The sequence below is a fragment of the Carcharodon carcharias genome, chromosome 16, assembly GCF_017639515.1.
Source record: "Carcharodon carcharias isolate sCarCar2 chromosome 16, sCarCar2.pri, whole genome shotgun sequence".
NCBI lineage: Eukaryota > Metazoa > Chordata > Chondrichthyes > Lamniformes > Lamnidae > Carcharodon > Carcharodon carcharias.
Window position 1 is genome coordinate 78,777,602 of NC_054482.1, and position 19,222 is coordinate 78,796,823.

The 19,222-nt window shown below is 39.5% G+C and overlaps 1 protein-coding gene across 3 annotated transcripts in view; it reads right to left on the bottom strand.

The window, feature by feature from the left end:
• Positions 1 to 19,222, bottom strand: part of mast2 (microtubule associated serine/threonine kinase 2) — a 541,117-nt gene that overhangs the window by 125,293 nt on the left and 396,602 nt on the right. For all 3 annotated transcript variants that reach the window (XM_041207758.1, XM_041207757.1, XM_041207759.1), the window contains one exon: positions 7,416 to 7,494. In XM_041207758.1, coding sequence (XP_041063692.1) covers positions 7,416 to 7,494 — 79 coding nt within the window. The remainder of the gene's footprint in view (positions 1 to 7,415; positions 7,495 to 19,222) is intronic.

The following is a 19,222-nucleotide window of genomic DNA, read 5'->3' on the forward strand; positions in this document are numbered from 1 at the left end:
AGGAGCGACCTGATCGAGGTGTACAAGATTATGAGGGGCATGGACAGGGTGGATAGGGAGCAGCTGTTCCCCTTAGTTGAAGGGTCAGTCACGAGGGGGCATAAGTTCAAGGTGAGGGGCACGAGGTTGCAGGGGTATGTGAGGAAAAACTTTTTCACCCAGAGAGTGGTGACGGTCTGGAATGCACTGCCTGGGAGGGTGGTGGAGGTGGGTTGGCTCACATCCTTTAAAAAGTACCTGGATGAAGCACTTGGCACATCATAACATTCAAGGCTATGGGCCAAGTGCTGGTAAATGGGATTAGGTAGGTAGATCAGCTGTTTTTCACATGTCGGTGCAGACTTGATGGGCCGAAGGGTTCTTCTGCACTGTGAGATTCTGTGATTCTGTGAGTACATTTCCCTGAGGAAGCATTTGCAAAATCGTGATCACAATACCGTTTGGCTTAGAGCAATTATAGAGAAGGACAAGGAAAAATTGATGTGAAAATGCTCAGCTGGAGGAGAGCTAATTTCAGTGAGTTGAAAATGGATCTTGCCCAAGTGGATTGGAAACAAAGATTGACAAATAAGACAATAAATGAGCACTAGGAGACCTTCAAAGATCGGGTAGTTCAGTTACAGACTAGTCGCATTCTCACGAGGGAGGAAGGAATAGCATCCAAAGCTAGAGCTCTCTGGATGACTTAACATATAAAGCTTAAATTGAAAAATGAAAAGGCTTATGATAATAAAAGGTTCATAATATGGTACAGAACCATGCTGAATATTGAAAGTACAGAGGAGATCTAAAAAGGAATAAGAGGGGCAGAGAGCATTTGAGAATACATTAGCAGCTATCATTAAAGGAAACCCAAAATATAGAAATAGGTAGTCAAAGGGTGTGAGGGGACACACGGAAAGGAGACTAGGCCTGAATACAATGTAAACAGAGTGCAAAGCCAGGAATTTCTGCAGGAAGCTGAGCTAGCATTGCAACTTTGAAGTGAGTCATTAGTACCCTGTAAAAGCATACAGGTTTGCAAAGTGCAGGGAGAGCAGACTACACCTGAGTGCGATGTCGACCGAGTGTGAAGTGTGAAGTCAGGAATTTGGTTCATGGGGGATTTTCTGCCTCCAGTAGCTGTAGAAGTAAATATTTTCTACACGCTCTGACATTACTCAAAGGATGGAAACAAAAATTGGAGAAAGCAGCGAGAGTCTGAAGAGCTGGGGGCAGGGCGGGTGAGTCTGAGAGCTCAGAGCATTCTAAATAAAATCTAAGTGTGACATAATGGGAAAGAAGGTAAGTGATTGGTTGGTGACTATTTTCTCTTTCTTTTATCTAAACCATTGAATTTTAAATGAGGTAAGTATGACAATAATTTAAATAATAATGTAAGAGCAAACAGAACTAGGGACATTAGGCCGAGGCGGTGGTATAGTCACTGGACTAGTATTCCAGAGATCCACCACGGCAGATGGTGAAATTTGAATCCAATAAAAATCTGGAATTAAAAGTCTGATGATGACCACAAAACCATTGCCAATTATTGTAAAAACCATCTGATTCAATAATGTCCTTTAGGGAAGGAAATCTGCCATCCATACCTGGTCTGGCCTACATGTGACTCCAGACCAACAGCTATGGGGTTGACTTTTAAATGCCCTCTGAATGCGGGCAATTAGGGATGGGCAATAAATGCTGGCCTAGCCAGCGACGCCCTCATCCCATGAACAGATAAAAATGTTAAAATTCAATTAATAAAATAATCAACTAGTTAATTAAAACACAATAAGGACAGGTGATGTGTTGCAGCTGTAGTACATAGGTGCTAATGTACATTAGGGTGATCTATGACAACCACATCCGCAATAAGTGTTTGCAGTTTGAGGAGTGCCGGCTCAAAGATAATGAGCTGGAGGCTGAGCTTTGGACACTGCAACGCACGAGGGAGGAGGAGAGTTACCCAGACACTTTGTTCCAGAAAGCAGTCACATCCCTTAAGCTAGGATTTTCTGATTTGGTCTGTGGTCAGTGACAGGAGGGTGTGACTGCAGTGAGGCAGATATGGAAATCAAGAAGTTAGAAGTGGAGGTGCCTCAGCCTTTGCAACTGTCCAACAGGTTCGAGGTTCTTGCACTTGTATGGATGACAGCAAGATCTGCAGGGTGGATGAACGAACTGAACATGGCATCGTGGTGCAGGGAGACATTCAAATGGGGTGAGGAGGTGGAAGTAAAAGAATATGTAGTGGTAGTAGGGGACAATAGAGTCAGGGGATGAACAGAGTTCTCTGCAGCCAAGAGCACAAATCCAGAAGGCTGTGTTGCCTGCTCAGTGCCAGGTTTCGGAACATCTGCTCAGGGCTGAAGAGGAACTTGCAGTGGGAGGATTCAGTTGTCATGGTCCACCTGGATACCAATGACAGAGGTTCTGCTTAAATGGTATGAACAGCTGGGGGCTAAATTAAAAAGCAGAATCACAAATGTAATAATCTCTGGATTACTACCTAAACCATGGGCGAATTGAGGTAGGGGGAATAAGACTAGAGAGCTCAATGCGTGGCCCAAAGATTAGTGTTGGAGAAATGAGAAATGGGGCACAGGCACCAGTACTGGATAAGTGGGTGTTGTACCACCAGAATGGTATTCTCCTGAACCATGCTGGGAGCAGTGTTCTGGCGAGCCGTATCACTAGAGCGGTAAAGAGGGCTTTAGACTAAATAATTGGGGCAAGGGATCACATGGGGGGAGATGCGGTAAATTAAAGAGAAAGGACAAGGCAATAGTGCAGGGTAATGATATCTGTAATGAAAACCAAAGAGTAGCAGGAAGGGACAGAGTGTATAAACTTAAGATTGTGCTACCAGATAAGGCCAGAGTTTATATTAATAGTAAAAAGACAGAATTAAAGACTCTGTATCTTAATGTGCGCAACTTTCATCACAAAACAAATGAATTGAAAGCACTAATAGAAATAAATATGCGTGATCTGATAGTTATTTCAGAGACATGGTGCAAGGTGACCAAGGCTGGGCCCTAAATATTCAACAGTATTTAACATTTCAAAAGGAAAAGAAGCTAAGGTTGTGGGGTAGCTCTATTAATTAAAGATATCATTAGTACAGTCGTGGTAGAAGATCAAGATGTGGAATCAGTTTGGGTACAGATAAGAAGTAGCAAAGGTAAGGAGTCACTTGTGGAAGTAGTTTATAGCCCCCCTAACAGTTGTATACTCTGTGCTCCAGTGTAGCAAGAAGAAATAATGGGGGTTTGTTAAACAGGTACTACAATAATCATGGGTGATTTTCATCTTTATATAGACGGGACAAATCAGATTGGCAAAGGTAGTCCGGAAGGCATGTTCATACAGTATGTTCGGGACAAATTCTTAGAGCAGTATGTTCTAGTGTCAACTGGGGAGCAGGCTATTTTAGGTCTGGCAATGTGCAATGAGACGGGGTTAATTAATGGCCTCATGATACAGGAACCTCCAAGCACAGTGATCATAACATGACAGAATTTTGATTTCAGTTCAAGGGTGAGAAGTGTGGGTTAAAGACTAGTATCTTAAACTTAAATAAAGGCAACTAGAAGGGTATGAGAAGAGAGCTGGCTAAAATTGAACTGGGAAAATAGGTTAAAAGGTAGGGCAGTACAGAAGCAGTGGCAGACATTTAAGGAAATACTTGATAACTTTCAGCAAAACTCTGAGAAGGATACATTATCCGTGGCTAACTACGGAAGTTAGAGATAGTATGAAATTGAATGAAAACATGTACATTATTGCAAAGATTAGTGGTAGGTCAGACAATTGGACAGGTTTTAAAAACCAGCAAAGAATAACAAAAAATGTAATGAGGAAGGAGAAATTGAGTATGAGAAAAAGCTAGCTAGAAATATAAAAAACAGATAGCATGAGTTTCTACAGGTATTTTAAGGGGAAAAGAGCAACTAATGAGCATTGGTCCCTTAGAGGGTGAGACAGGGGAATTAATGTGAAAAAAAGATACAGCAGAAGCATTGAATAGTATTTTGTTCTGTCTTGAAAATCAAGAGGTAAAAGGGAGAGAAGAACTTAAAACAATCATAATCACTGGGGAAAAAGTACTGTGAAAATTTTTAGAACTAAAGGCTGACAAGTCCCCTGGACCTGGTGGCTTGCATCCTAGAGTCTAGAAAGAAATGGTTGCAGAGATAGTAGATGCACTGGTTGTGATCTTCCAAAATTCCCTGGATTCCAGAAGGTCCCAGCCGATTGGAAAACCGCAAATCTAACCCCTCCAATTGAGAAAGGATAGAGTCAGAAAGCAGGACATTAGAGGCCGGTTAGCTTAACAACTGTCATAGGGAAAATGCTAGAATCCATTATGAAGGAGGTAATAGCAGGGAATTTAGAAAATCTTAATGCAATCAGGCAGAGTCAACATGGTTTGGTGAAAGGGAAATCACGTTTGACTAAGTTATTGGAATTCTTTGTGGAAATAACAAGCAAGGTGGATAAAGGGAAACCTGTAGGTTTGGTGTACTTGGATTTCCAAAAGACATTTGGTCAGGTGCTACATCTAAGGTTACTACACAAAATGAGAGAGGGTAACATATTATATAGATAGAGGATTGATTAGCTCACAAGGAGAGAGTAGGGATAAATAGGTCATTTTCGGGTTGGCAGGCTGTTACTAGTGGAGTGTCACAGGGGGCAGTGCTGGGGCCTTAACTATTTACAATCGATATCAATGACTTGGATAAACATGTGGTAGCTAAATTTGCTGATGGGAAGTAAAGTAAGTTGTCAAGAGGACATAAAGAGTCAACAAACTGATTTAGTTGGGTTAGGAGAATGGGCAAAATCTTGGCAGATGAAGTGTAATGTGGGAAAATGTGAGGTTGTTCATTGGCAATATGTTATTTGAGTGGAGAGGGACTGCAGAACTCTACGGTACAGGGGGATCTGGGTGTCCTGGTACAAGTGGTACAAAAGGCTAGTATGCGGGTAGAGCAAATGATTAGGAGGGCAAATGGAATGTTGGTGTTCATAGCAAGTGGAATTTAGTATTATAAGTAGGGAGGTGTTGCTACAGCTGTACAGGACCTCAGTGAGACCACATCGCCTTACTTAAGAAAGGATATAATTGTACGAGAAACAGTTCAGAAAAGGTTTGTTTGACCGATTCCTGGCATGAAAGGGTTACCTTATGAGGAAAGGTTGAGCAAGTTGGGCCAAGATCCTTTGGAGTTTAGAAGAATGAGAGATGATCTAATTGAAACATATAAGATCCTGAGTGCACTTGACAGGGTGGATGCTGAGAGGGTGTTTCCCCTTTTGAGGGAATCCAGAACGTTGGGATACAGTTTAAAAATTAGGGTCTCCCATCTAAGACTGAGATGAAGAGAATTCTTTTCTCTTAGCAGGTCATCAGTCTGTGGAATTCTCTACCTCAGAAAGCAGTGGAGGCTGGTTCATTGAATATATTCAAAGCTGAGTTAGACAGATTTTTGATCGACAAGGAAGTCAAGGGTTATGGGGACCAGACAGTAAAGTTGAGTTAAGATCACAATCAGATCAGCTGTGATCTTATCAAATGGTGAAGCTATCCATCTACTCCTGCTCCTAATTCTTGTTAAAAAAAATAGGGCCAATTAGAGACTAAAAGGGAGATCTTGTGCAGACCGAGGATATGGCCGAGGTGCTAAATGAGTGCATCTATTTTCCAAAAAGAGGAGATGCTGTGAAGGAGGAAGCAGGAGAGGATAAAAATTGGATGTGATAAAAATAGATAAAGATATACTTGAAAGGTTGACAGGACTCAAAGAAGAAAGGGTACTCAGTGCAAATGTAATGCTTTCTCGGTTGTTGAAGGGAGTAAAGGTGTACATTGTGGAGGCACTGGTCACAATATTCCAATCCTTCTTAGATATGGGAGTGGTGCCAGAATACCTGAGGATTTCAAACATTATTTCTCTGTTCAAAAAGAGGAGCAGATAAACTCAGCAGGTCAGTCAGTCTGATGGCATTGTAGGGAGACTTTAATGCGGGTCAAAAATAACTGGTACTTGAAAAAATAATAAATGAAAGCCATCATGGATTTGTTAAAGGTAAATCATCTTTGACAAGTTTGATTAAGCTCTTTGATGAAGTAACAGAGAGGATTAATGAGGGTAGTGCAGTTAATTTTGTGTATATGGACTTGCAGAAGTGTTTGGTAAAGTAGCAACTAGTTGTTAACAAAACTGAGCACATTGGATTAGAAGGAAGAGGCTATGTGAATATAAAATTAGCAAAAGGATTGAAAGCAGAGTAATGATAAACTGTTCTTTTTCCAGACTTGGTGGGGGGTGGGGGGGGCGGTGGTGCAATGATTTTGTCTCAGGGGTTGGTGTTGGGACCATTGCTCTTTATATTCATTACCTGGACTTGAGTATATGGGGCATAATTTCAAACTTTGTAGAAGATATGAAACTTGGAAATGTAAACACTGAGAAAGATAGTACTTCAGAAGGATATAGACAAACTGGTGAAATGTGTAGACACATGGCAGATGAAATTTAATGCAGAGAAGTGTGAAATGATTAACTTCAGTAGGAAGATTGAGAGATATTATAAACTAGGTGATTCAATTTTTAAGTGGGTGTAGGAACAGAAAGACCCAGAGGTTTATGCTCACAAGTCTTTGAAGGTGACAAGGCAAATTGAAAATGTTGTTAGAAAGACATATGGACTCCTTGACTTTATAAATAGAAGTGCAGAGTAAAAACAATTACATTATACTAAACCTTTAGGCCCCAGTTAGAGTATTATGGTCCATTCTGGGCACCACACTTTAAGAAGGATATAAAAGCCTTAGAGAATTTGCAGAGGAGATTTAAGAAAATGGTAACAGGGATGAAAGGCTTGAACTATATGGAGAGACTAGAGAAACTGGGATTGTTCTACTTAGACCAGAGACGGTTAAGCAGAGATTTGATAAGAGATGTTCAAAATCCCGAAGGATTTTGATAGAGTAAATAGGGAGAAACTTTCCAGTGTCAGAAGGGTCAGCAACAAGAGGACACAGATATAAGGTAGTAGGCCAACTTGTGCGCAACGAGTTGTCACAATCTGGAGTGCACTGTCTGAAAGTGTGGTGGAAGCAGATTCAATAATACTTACAAAAAAGGAGTTGAATAATACTTAATGTAGAGAAAATTTCACGACTATGGGAAAGAGCAGGGAAGTGGAGCTAATTGGAAAGTTCTTTCAAAGACCCATCATAGGTCTGATGGGCCAAATGACCTCCTGCTTTGCTGTATTGCCCTATGATATTATGATTCAATATGCCAGACTACAGGGCCACAGTATCAGCAGAACACAAGATACAGTTTTTCATGTGCGTGTATGAGATCAATCAATAATTGGTACTAGTGATAATCTATTGATAAATAATCAATACATACAGATACTGTGGAACTTGGTGTATTGGTTCCATATCCAGAAGAAGGCAAGGAGGCCAGGGACCATCGGCGTCCATCAGTCCTGGAAATTTGAAAAGAGAAAATATAGGATGGTGACAAGGTGGACATCATAAGTTATTTTCAAGTTGCATATAATCTTTAAAAAACTGAAAGACTCTACATGAGATATTTTAGGTGCAGTACACCTGTCCCATCTAATAAATTCCCAATTCCAGTCATCTCATCAGTGAGTCTTATAAAGTAGAGATCAGGCATAATTCCAGGGGTTGAATAAGAAAAGTCAGAGTCATCCCTCACACCAATGAGATTAGCAGCATCAGGATCTTGTTTATTTTTTCAGTCACATTTTAATACCCAAGGTTCGGGAAAGTAAAAATAGAGGAAGTGGCAGCAAAATGGCAAAATCTTACTTTTTTAAAACTTGGAGATAGCTCAGCTCTTTAAAAAAAAAGTGTTACAGAGGATCAATGCCAACATGTAACCCCCCACCCCTCCCCCAACCCCTTTGAACATGTGTATTTCTGGCTATGATAGAGACCAAGAGACTGAAATATTAAAGGTGTATTTTGGGGCACTTGGATTTGTCAAACTATAAGTCAGAAGTGTTTCATTTTTGAGTGTATGCCACCTCAAATATTTCAGTTTCTGCTAAAGAGAAAAAAAATAGTAATTGGAGTTCGAAATAACTATGCAATATTGATTGCCCAGAGGCAATTTGAAATCTTTTATTGATATCAGTGAAGGCATATGTCAAAAGCCAGGCAATAGACCGTTGACTAGCCTCACATATCACCTTTTTAATTGAACCAGCAAAGTACCATCTTAGTACTTAGTATTAATCTTAAATTTAAATCTTCTCTTCAGCATCATTGTTGGCTGGAGTTTCCAATCATATTATACTAAATGTTTTGCTACACTACATGCAGAGAACTGATGACTGGCCTTTTAAACTTTAGTAACTATAGTAACAAAGTAGTGGTTCCTCAGACAGTGGATGCTGCTCATAAAACACAGTTGTAAACTTCCAGCCAGTGCATTTCTGTCATTGGAGATCTAGATTAAATGTATATACTGATGACTTATGACAAAATGTCAGAATAGGTGGTGTAAACAACTTCAGTGTAGTTAGGCTTTCTATTAGACATTACCAATAGATTCTTATAGAATGCAGACTCCAGTTTATGAGTCGCTATGGTAATCAGTCTTTTTCACCATTGAACAATGTTCAGGTTATTTACAATCTATAATGTATAAACTAGACTGATCCCAATGATTTCCAAATTACTTTTACTGGATTATTAATCGTGACTATTAAAGATGGGAGTGAAGATTTAAGAGTTTTCAACAACTACAAATCAGTTCTCCAGGGAGGCCATTGATATCATCACAAAATTGTTACACGTGCAAGGTTTACAACATTGTTTTATTTTGGGACTGTGTAAAATTTTGAGTAAAATGGAGGAATGAAGTGACCTGATCTGAATTCTGCTGACAAGAAACTTGAGTGGCTTGGTTATTAAAGGTTAAAGGGGGGGCTTAGGATGATTCACTGGGAAGAAGGTGCAAGGTATTCACTCTGTAAACAATGACCAGGGCAGCTGTGCTAATGGTGAATAGACTCTTAGGGGAGAATCTTCGGCTCGGCCTAACTTTGGCTAGAAGGAGTGATCTCCAGGCTAACTTTCAATGTGAAAGCCATTTCTGGGATTAGAAATTATCTGGCTGTAAAAGGAAAAGAAAGAAAGCAAGCCCTCGGGTGCCAAGAGTCACTTTGGTTCTGGTAGAATAAAGTGTCTTCTTGGGGGATAGAGTAAAGTAAAGGGAGAATTTTGTTCATTTTAAATGTTAAATGGGGATCTTTTCTGTAGTTTATAGTTTAAGTTGCCAACTGAAATATTGGTTAGTCAATGTTTTCGTTTGTTTGATAAAAGTATTAAAACCAGAAATCATGTTGCGTGATCCTTTTAGATGCTCAAGGGAATTTTGGTTTTAAAGTTATTGGTCAGATTTGATCCTCACCTACAGGTGGCTGCACACAAGTGCTGAGTGGAGAGAATTATGAGGTTTTCTAGGTTTGCATGACTCCACAGCATAAGAGGTAGGTATTGGTTCCTCCTGGTTTATAAATATTCCTTACTGCAGTGTTGTTATCTGATCAAAGTCACTAATTTACAAAAGACCTGCTCTTTGAAGAACAACAGAGCCACCCATTCTATTGCCGGTACTAAAGTCTCAGATATTTTTAACCATAAGGAATGGGACAAAGAGAAGGGGATTAAGAGGATCCCATTCTTTGAAAAATTTGAAGGACATTGAATTATGGACGTTATTCCTCCTAAGTTATTTTTAGAAGTTTGCAATGTTAATTTGGGCTATAAATATGCCATTCTTCAAGGAACCATGGGTCAAGATAGATATCGGGCAGGGAAAATCTGGAAAGGGAAGTGATATTTTGTACATCCAAGTTAACGAAGAACTGCTGTTGCCAGAGTAAAAACTCTTGCTTTGCAAACCTAGAAAACCTCATAATTCTCTCCACTCAGCACTTGTGTGCAGCCACCTGTAGGTGAGGATCAAATCTGTGTTTAAAAAATATATGATCCCTGTAGAGACCAATAACTTTAAAACTTAAATTCCCTTGAACTCTTGCTGATTGGTTAAAAAGACTTGCCTAAGAGAAGTACTCTTTCAGCATCTTGGTCTTTAAAATTCTGATAGTGTGTGTGTGGGTGTGCCTTAGAAACAAGCTGCAAGGAAAAGACTCTCTCTTTCCTTCTCTTTGCCCACCTTTGTGCTAAACCTTCCTCAGAAACGTTTCATCAGGATAACTCATCTGTTTTATTTTGAAAGTCTGCAAAAGTTATGATAAGTAATCAAAGACAATTTCACCAACAAATCAATCTGAAAGGACATCCAGATCTATTGTGACCAGAATTCTGTTAGATCAACAGCGTTGAGATCGCTTCGAATTCTATCCATTTAAAGAAACGTTCCCATACTCCAGCCTCTGCAGGGGACTGTGTTTGTTTTATCCTGTTTTGTGTTTATGTGTGTGTGCATGGGGGTTCGAACATCTGTTTTTTTTAAAGAGGGAAAAAATCATTATGCTCCTAAATGACAACTTGTACGTTAACCAGTTTATTAACTTGTTTTTAAAAAGAAGTTTGTTTTATAATAAATCAATTATTTCTTTGTGTTTACTGAAAGAAGCCTGGTTAGAGTTCTTTTTATGCTAGGAATAACAGTATCAAAGGGGAACAATTGGCCAGTTTGGTGGGTGAATTAAACATTTAAACTATTGCTAAAACCTGTGGAGAAGTAGGCCTAGAATTAACTGTGCAATCCTCCAATCTCGGTCCGCAACAAGATACGTAAGTAGTGAGTTACTAGGACCTTAAATTGCTTAATTGTAAATAATAGAAGCACTAGAAATAAAATGTTAGAATAAGTCATATGTATCTAAGGAGAAATTAAATTTTATAGATATCTCTGAAACATGGTTCTAATTTGAAGCTGGACCAGAGTGACATTGGACATGAACTATATGGCAGAAGAACAAAAACCACTAGAAGTAGCACCCATCAATAGCACCCAAGGGAAGGGCATCACAAATACAAAGGTGCCTAGTCAAACCAAAAATGTGTCCATAGATTTGTTTCTTGCCATTCATGAGACTAATAATATCCTGCAGTGCCCATCAATTGTCGGAAGGTTTCGAGCGAATAATGGAGACTGAGATTTCGCTATAAGTTCATATGGACATGTAGAGTTCAGTACAAATCGTTGGGGTAATTTCTCCCCCACATTACCATAAACATTAGAACTCCCTCCCTAACAGACCAGTGGCATGTCGACACCACATGGACTGTAGTGGTTCAAGAAGGGAGCTCACCACCACCTTCTTAAGGGCAATTAGGGATAGGCAATAATTGCTGGTCTAGCCAGCGATGCCCACATCCCAAGAATGAATTAAAAATGCAAAGGAATTTCAGTTGGGATTTCTAAAGGGCAGAATAAAAAGGTGGGGGATGCAATCCTGTTTATTAATAAGGACTTAATGAGAGAGATGATGTTGGTCTGATGATGCAATCTAGATCAAGCTACTGGCCCAAAATTGATCAGCATTACTTGTAACCTGCCACCAACAGCCTATCAGAACAAAGCGAATGGGCACAAATTGAAAGAGCAACACAGTTGTAGAATTCTAGAATGGCTACAGCACAGTTGGCTATCATTTGGCCCATCGAGTCCATGCTGGTTCTCTGCAAGGGCAATTTAGCTACTCCCTCTCCTCATAGACAGGCAGATTATTTCTCTTTTGAAAGCCATGATTGGGTAGCAGAGGCAGATTAATTCGGGCAATGCATTCTAGATGTAACCTATCTCTGCAAAAAATGTTTTCCTCATGTCAACATATACATCTAATTCTCAGTGACCCAGAGATGGTATTTGTAAGAACATTAAAAAAAATAGCAGCAGAGATCAATCACTCAGTCCCTTGAGCCTGCTTTGCTATTCAGATCACGGTTGATCTTCAACCTCAGCTACACCTTCCCACAATATCCCATATCAATCTCTGACCTTGAACACACTCGATAACTGAGCATTCACAGAGAATTCAAAAGGTTCACAACCATTTGGGTGAAGAAATTTCTCCTCGTCTCAGTCCTAAATCAGTAGATGCATGGGAACACTACCTCCTGCATGCTCCCTTCCAAGCCACACACCACCCTGACTTGGAATTATACCATCATTACTTCATTGTCGCTGGGTCAAAATCCTGGAACTCCCTCCTTAACAGCACTGTGAGTGTACGACACCACATGGACTGCAGCGGTTCAAGAATGCAGCTCACCACCACCTTGTTAAAGGCAATTAGGGATGGGCATAAAACCCCACATATTGTGAAAGAATAAAAAAAAACGCCTGACCATTTATTCTGAGATACTGAGGCACTGTATTCACCAGCCAGGGAAAACATCCCTTAGGTACATATGACTGTCATTCTTATATTTTATTTCTAGTGCTTTTAGTATTTACAATTAAACATTTTAAGGTCCTAGTAACTCATTACTTATGTATCCTGTTACGGACCAAGATTAGAGGAATGCGCAGTTAATTCTAGCTCCACTTCTCCACAGGTTGTAGCAATAGTTTAAATGTTTAATTCGCCCACCAAACTGGCCAATTGTTCCCCTTTGATACTGTTATTCCCAGCATAAAAAGAACTCTAACCAGGCTTCTTTCAGTAAACACAAAGAAATAATTGATATATTATAAAACAAACTTATTTTTTTTTAAAATTGAATAAACTGGTTAACATACAAGTTGCAGTTTAGAAGTATGACAATCTTCCCTTTTTTAAAAAAAAAATTCAAACCCCCATACACTCTCACACTTGTGGTGCACTCCCTTTATTCCTACGTGGCTTACAGTAGATGATCAACCATGATCTAATTCAATGGTGGAACAGGCTTGATGGGCCAAATGGCCTACTTCTGCTCCTATTTTCCTTCTAAGGTAAGTATATGCTTCAATAGGTAAGGGGATCACCATGTGAGAGAATAGTTTAGCAGCAGTGACCTACCATCATTAGATTTACCATGAACAGCCAAGCTTATATGGCTGAAAACGTAATGCTAGTACAAGAATATAAAAGAGCTTAGGTTACAAAATGACAGTTTTAGTAAATTTGACTTGGGGATACAACTAAATGAAGGTGATTTCAGCATTGATGAAAAATGTAGCAATTAGAAAACCATGCTTATGCATGAAGAAGTCAAAAGAGCATGTGGTAAAATATCGGAATTAGAATAGACAATTCACCCCGTGTCAAATTTCGTTTGATAACATCTTTATCAAATTATGGTTAGCATGTTCCACCATTCAATTAATTATGGCTGATCTTTATACCAACTCCAATCACCCACCTGATATCCCTTGATATCCTTGCTGAACAAAAATTTATCAATCTTCTCTTGAAAATGTCAGTTTACCCAGTATACAGAGTTTTTTGGGAGAGAGTGTTCCAGATTTCCACCACCCTTTATATGGAAAACGTGCTTCCTGATTTCATACCAGGCTTAGCTCTAAGTTGAAGATTCCTTCACTTTATTCTGGTTTCCCCTACAAGGAGAAATAGCTCCTTTGTACTGTATCTATCCCGTTGAATACCCAAATCATTTTAAATGCCTCTAGTATATCACTCTTCCACCTTTTAAACTCATGGGAACACAAGCCTAGCTTACGCAGGTGTTCTCTTAATTTAACCTTTAAATCCTGGTATCATCCTGGTGAACCTGTACTGTACCCCTTCAAAAGACCAATATATCTTCCTGAAGTTCCGTGCCCAAAACTGAGCTGGACTATGACCAAGGTTCTGTACAACTGTTCTGACATTTAAATCCCAACTTCGAGAAAGAAATCTCCCTGAATCTTTCCATAACTTGATGAAATGATTTTTTTTGCTTCACCCAGGACATAATAAGACTGGAAGGGAGGTCAACGGAGAGTGGGGGGGTTGGGGGGGGGTGTTGCAGGGTATGTCAATGGTACATGTAGACCATACTAATTTGGAGCGGGTCAGGCTTGATAGACCTGTTGTTCTTTTGCTGTTCTTTTTTTGTTGACTTCAAATGGGCCTATTTCAGTTCACAGATCATTTAAATTAATGAGTATAATGAGGACATCACTTTTCTTTTATTCTTTTCCTCTTAGAGCTTTTCTTTCTAAAATTTTGGTTTAGCTTGCATCAGATTCATATTAATTCACTGACTTATAGTGGGTCATTAGACCACCAGCCTGGCTTGAAGCTGGTCTCATGTAAAGGATGACCCATCAACATGTGCCCGATTATCTAACTTATTTTGCTTCAACAAGTGTAGATTAATTAAAGAAAGTCAGCAAGGATTTGTTAAAGGCAAATCATGTTTAACTAAGTTAATTGTGCTTTTTCCAGAGGGTTGATGAGGGTAATGCTTTGATGTGGTGTACACAGATTTCCAAAAGGTGTTTGATGAAGTGCCACTTAATAGGCTTTCCAGCAAAGTGGCACATGAAATTTAATGCAGAGAAGTGTGAAGTGATACCTTTTGCCGGGAAGAATGCGGAGAATAATATAAAATAACGAATACAATTCCAAAGGGCATGCAGGAACAGGGACCTGGATACACGTGCACAAATTTTGAAGGGGACAAAGCAGGTTAAAGAAAGTTGTTAAAAAGGCATATCGGATCCTGGGTTTAATAAATAGAGCATCGGGTAAAAAAAGCAAGCAAGTTATGCTGAACCTTACACTGGATCAGACTCAACTGCAGTATTGTGGGCACCACACATTAGGAAGGATGTAAAGGTTTTTGAGAGGCAGCAGAAAATATTTATGAGAATAATTCTGGGGATGAGAGACTTCAATCAGGTGGCTAGATTGGCAAAGCTGGGGCTGTACTCCTTAGAGAAGAGGAGATTGATGGGGGATTTGATAGAGATGCTCAAAATAATGAGGGGTCTGGACAGAATAGTTAGTGAGAAATTGGCAGAAGGGTCAAGAACCAAACAACCAACAGCGACATGAGAAAAACTTCTTTATGCAGTGAGTGGTTGGAATCTGGAATGCATGCCTGAGAGTGTGGTGGAGACAGATTCAATCATGGTTTTCAAAAAGGAATTGGATAAGCACCCTAACGGAAAAAAATTGCAAGGCTATGAGGAAAGGTCAGGGGAGTGAGACTAGCTAATTTGTTCTTGCAGAGAGCTGGCAAAGACACAATGGCCCAAACGGCCTCCTTCTGTGCTGCAAACATTCTACGATTATTGTCTTCTTCGGGGGATGAGATTTGTCTGACTAAGCAATCTCCTAGATTTAGTCAGGGTGCGAACCACAACAGTAGAGTTTGTGATTGAGAGGTGTAGGGAGAGGCCTATTTTGAAGAAATGACATCATTCATCAGGCTGAGATATGAGGAAATTCCCAAGGATTCTGGGGTATTCTGTGCTGATATAGAAAAAACATGAGGTGGTTCCAGACCATTTTTTGATTCACAGCAAATGATGCAATTCTTCTATACATGAGTGGAATAGGACTTTTTGTAACCAAAATCTTTGCACATTGAATTGATCAACAAAATGTGTCCCTCATTATATAAGGTTAATATCATGCAATGTTGCTGCCTAAACTCTGGTAGAATTCAGAGAACCCTGGATAATAAAAACAGACTTTGACTTATATCGGTGACAATAAATTGGTGGATGTGACTATTAGTATTTGTGAATGTCAGCTACTAGGAAGAGTCCATGGCAAGTAAAGCTGATCTTAATACTGTCTGCTGACATCCATTGGAAACAAATAAACCAGAGTAGGATGACAACTCAATCAATGCAGGGCTTCACGATATCAGAAAATCAAAATAAAAAATAACACTAGGACTAGATTTGAACAACCTTGTAAAGTTGAGAACTTGGTAGAGGTTAAAGTATTAATCTCTATTTATATACAACATTGTTGGACAGCACATACTAAATATAATAAAATAACACAAAAGGGCTTAACTACTAAAAATAATAACTAATATATTTTCCTTGTGTCATAAGGAAAGTGAATGTTACTGACAAGAAGAACAGAAGAATTGCAGCACAATTCCTGAACATGACCTCTATAGATCAGGGATGGATGTAGGGGACTGTCACAACATCATAACCCACTGAGAAATACAGGTCTTGTGGTTTTGCTATTTGAATAGAAATCTGTTTATTTAATGGTTCAAGTTACTCTATGGTTCTATGAGATTTTTTGTTTCGATTACAAATTACTTAAAGCCAAGGAAGGACAAGTCACAAAATACCTCAGACAAAATTTTACAAAAGCATTATGAGGAGAGTAAATGACAGAACTTTATTAAATAAAACAGAAAGACAGAGGGGAGTTAGTTAATGGGGATTGATGTTTTTACACCAAAAAATATCAGAATGTTGAACAGACACTGTTACACTGTTAAAGCTGCATTAAATCAACAGAGGTTAGCACAGGAAGCACAAAGACAGCTTGGCATTCATTAATACAAATTTAGCTGCAGATCCAGTGGTTTCATTAGAGTTGATTCTTCAAGAAACCACATTTCCTACCAGTTGCAGCTTTAGTTACGTTGTCTTCTGTAAGCATTTTCCTTCACGAATCAATGTGCAAATGACCAACTAAAAGCAAAATATTTGCTTAAGCACTTTATTGCATTTTCATGCACAAACATCCAAAGTACAGCTCCAGAACATGCAATAAATATGACAGCAACACCTATTTGAGTGTTACCTGTCAGCTCTGTGACCATGGCTGCATCAAAGAAATATAAATACATTAATGACGAACAAAACAAAGTAGTACAAAATAATATGCATTTAAATTACTTGATGACTCAATCCTTATTTGTGACATATGCAAAACAGACCACTTTAGGGTCTGCATTTAAATCTAACATACTGTATGCAGCAGTGTGGAACATAATGTGACTTTTAGTTTTGACTTAGGAAGTACACAGCAGTCAATTGGTTCCCAAGTGTACAAATGATATTTTTGTCCTTCATTTTCAACAAAGCAAGATTTTTAACATTAACACACTGAAAAATTAACAATTGCACTTTGATCTCATTTCACAGGGCAGTTTGCTTTTAAAATGCTAATGCTTTGTGATTTTTAAAAACATGAAACTGCTTTAAAATATATTTTTTAATTACGCAACAGAAATGAAGAAGTTGATGGCATTAACAGTTAAACTTATTAAATAAAGTTTACAGATCTACATTGCATTCAATTTACAAACTTGATAGCTTTCTCTCCTTTCATATCTTGCCTTGTGTTTATTACTGTTCCCTAACTGACAAGATGATCAGCTGTGAAGTGCTGCTCTACATCCAGCCACTGGGTGATGAAGCTCTTAAATGTATCTGAACTATGTCCCATGTAATTAGACACTGCTTAATGTTTTCATACTGTATCCAGAATAGGAACAGAGGAGGGCAGTTTAAGCCAGAGGAGTAAATGAAAAATGATTATACAGCCTCATTACCATCAGTGAGTTGAGCACTTTCAATCCTTTTCAACAATTTTTAACAAATAAATCAAGACTAATAAATAGGATAATAATACTTGCCAACATAAGGAACAGAGAGACTGTTGTGAACAGAACATGGGCATTATGATGGCAGTACAAAGTTAACAACGGTTTAGCAGATTTTTTTTGGGTGGAATATCAACAAGGGTTTTGAAAGTTGGGTTCTAATAATTAGCATTTTGGACCAAATTGCAACGCAATTCATTTATAATAGTGCCTTCAATGTAATAATCTTTCCAAAGTGCTTCCTAGGAGTCAAAAGGGGTGCTGAACAGTAATATGAGAAGCAGTAGGGAAATGGGTTGAAGAGGTAGGTTTTGAGAAGGCTTTTGAATGCGAAGAGAGAGGTGGAAAGTCAAGAGAGTGATTTGGGGAGAGGATGTGAAAATGTAGGATCAAAACAGGTGAAAGTTCTGCTACTAAAGCCAAAATAGGGTGGGATGCATAAGAGGCCATAGAACAAAGGATGTGTACTGGCACATAGACATTCACAGTGGGATGAAATTTGGTGAAATTTCATAATAAGAAGAGTCTCCAAATTCTTGGGCTGGGAAAAGGGGACAGGGGGCAGAATTTTCCAAGCCCTGCAGAGGGGACTTGAAGAAAGGATTGAAGGAAAGTCTGAAATTTTAGGGTTAGGTCAGCAGGCCAGTGCATTCTCGCCTCCTGGTGATCTTCCCAGGTCAACACCAGCGGGTAACCAATCTGCATAAATAAATGCCAATTTTTGGCTGACTGGGCAACTACTGAGATCTTCCAAGGAGCGGATAGGTCAGCCTACTGAGGGCCAAGCTTGGCTGATGCCTGGAGGCTGCCTGGCTTGCTTGCAGCTAGCCTGGGGCCCCACAAGACCTCCGTTCCACTCAAGCCACAACCATCAGTGGGCCACTGCTGTGACTGCCAGCCATCCTGTGTGGCCTGGCAGCTGTAGTCACTGTTAATTTAATTGAATTCAATACCTCTTCAGAGGGTGCCTGAAGATGGAGGCACCCCTGCAGTCCCCTCCTGCAGCAGGAGCACCCACCTCTGGGGGTAGAACTACCATCCTCCCATGGCCACAGGCCTTCAGATTGGAGAAGGTTGAGAGTAGATTTGATAGAGTTATTCAAAATCATGAAGGGTCTGGACAGAGTAGACAGGAAGAAACATTCCCACTTGTGAAAGGATCGAGAATGAGTGGGCACAGATTTAAAGTAATTGGTAAATGCAGCAAAAGAGACATGAGGAAAAACTTTTTTATGCAGCGAGTGGTTAAGGTCAGAAATTCACTGCCTGAGAGTGTGGTGGAGGCAGATTCAATTGAAGCATTTAAAAGGGAATTAATCTGATATCTGAAAAGGAAGAATGTGCAGGGTTACGGGGGGGGGAAGGTGGGGAAATGGCACTCGGTGAACTGAATTGCTCATTAGGAGAGCCAGTACAGGCACGATGGGTCGAACGGCCTCCTTCTGCACTGTAACAATCTGTCATTCTGGGAGATACAAATCAGCCATAATATAATTGCTGATGGAGCAGGCCCTAGGGATTGAATGACCTACTCCTATTACTAATGTTCCTAGAGCATTTTCTTACTTCACACTTCATTTTTTGCTTGTCACTTCTCAGTTCCCTCCTCCTTCAGGCTGCTGTTCCAGTACACCTCTTCAATTTTACTTCAGTCTAATTTTTCTGTCACACCATTAGTATGTTTCT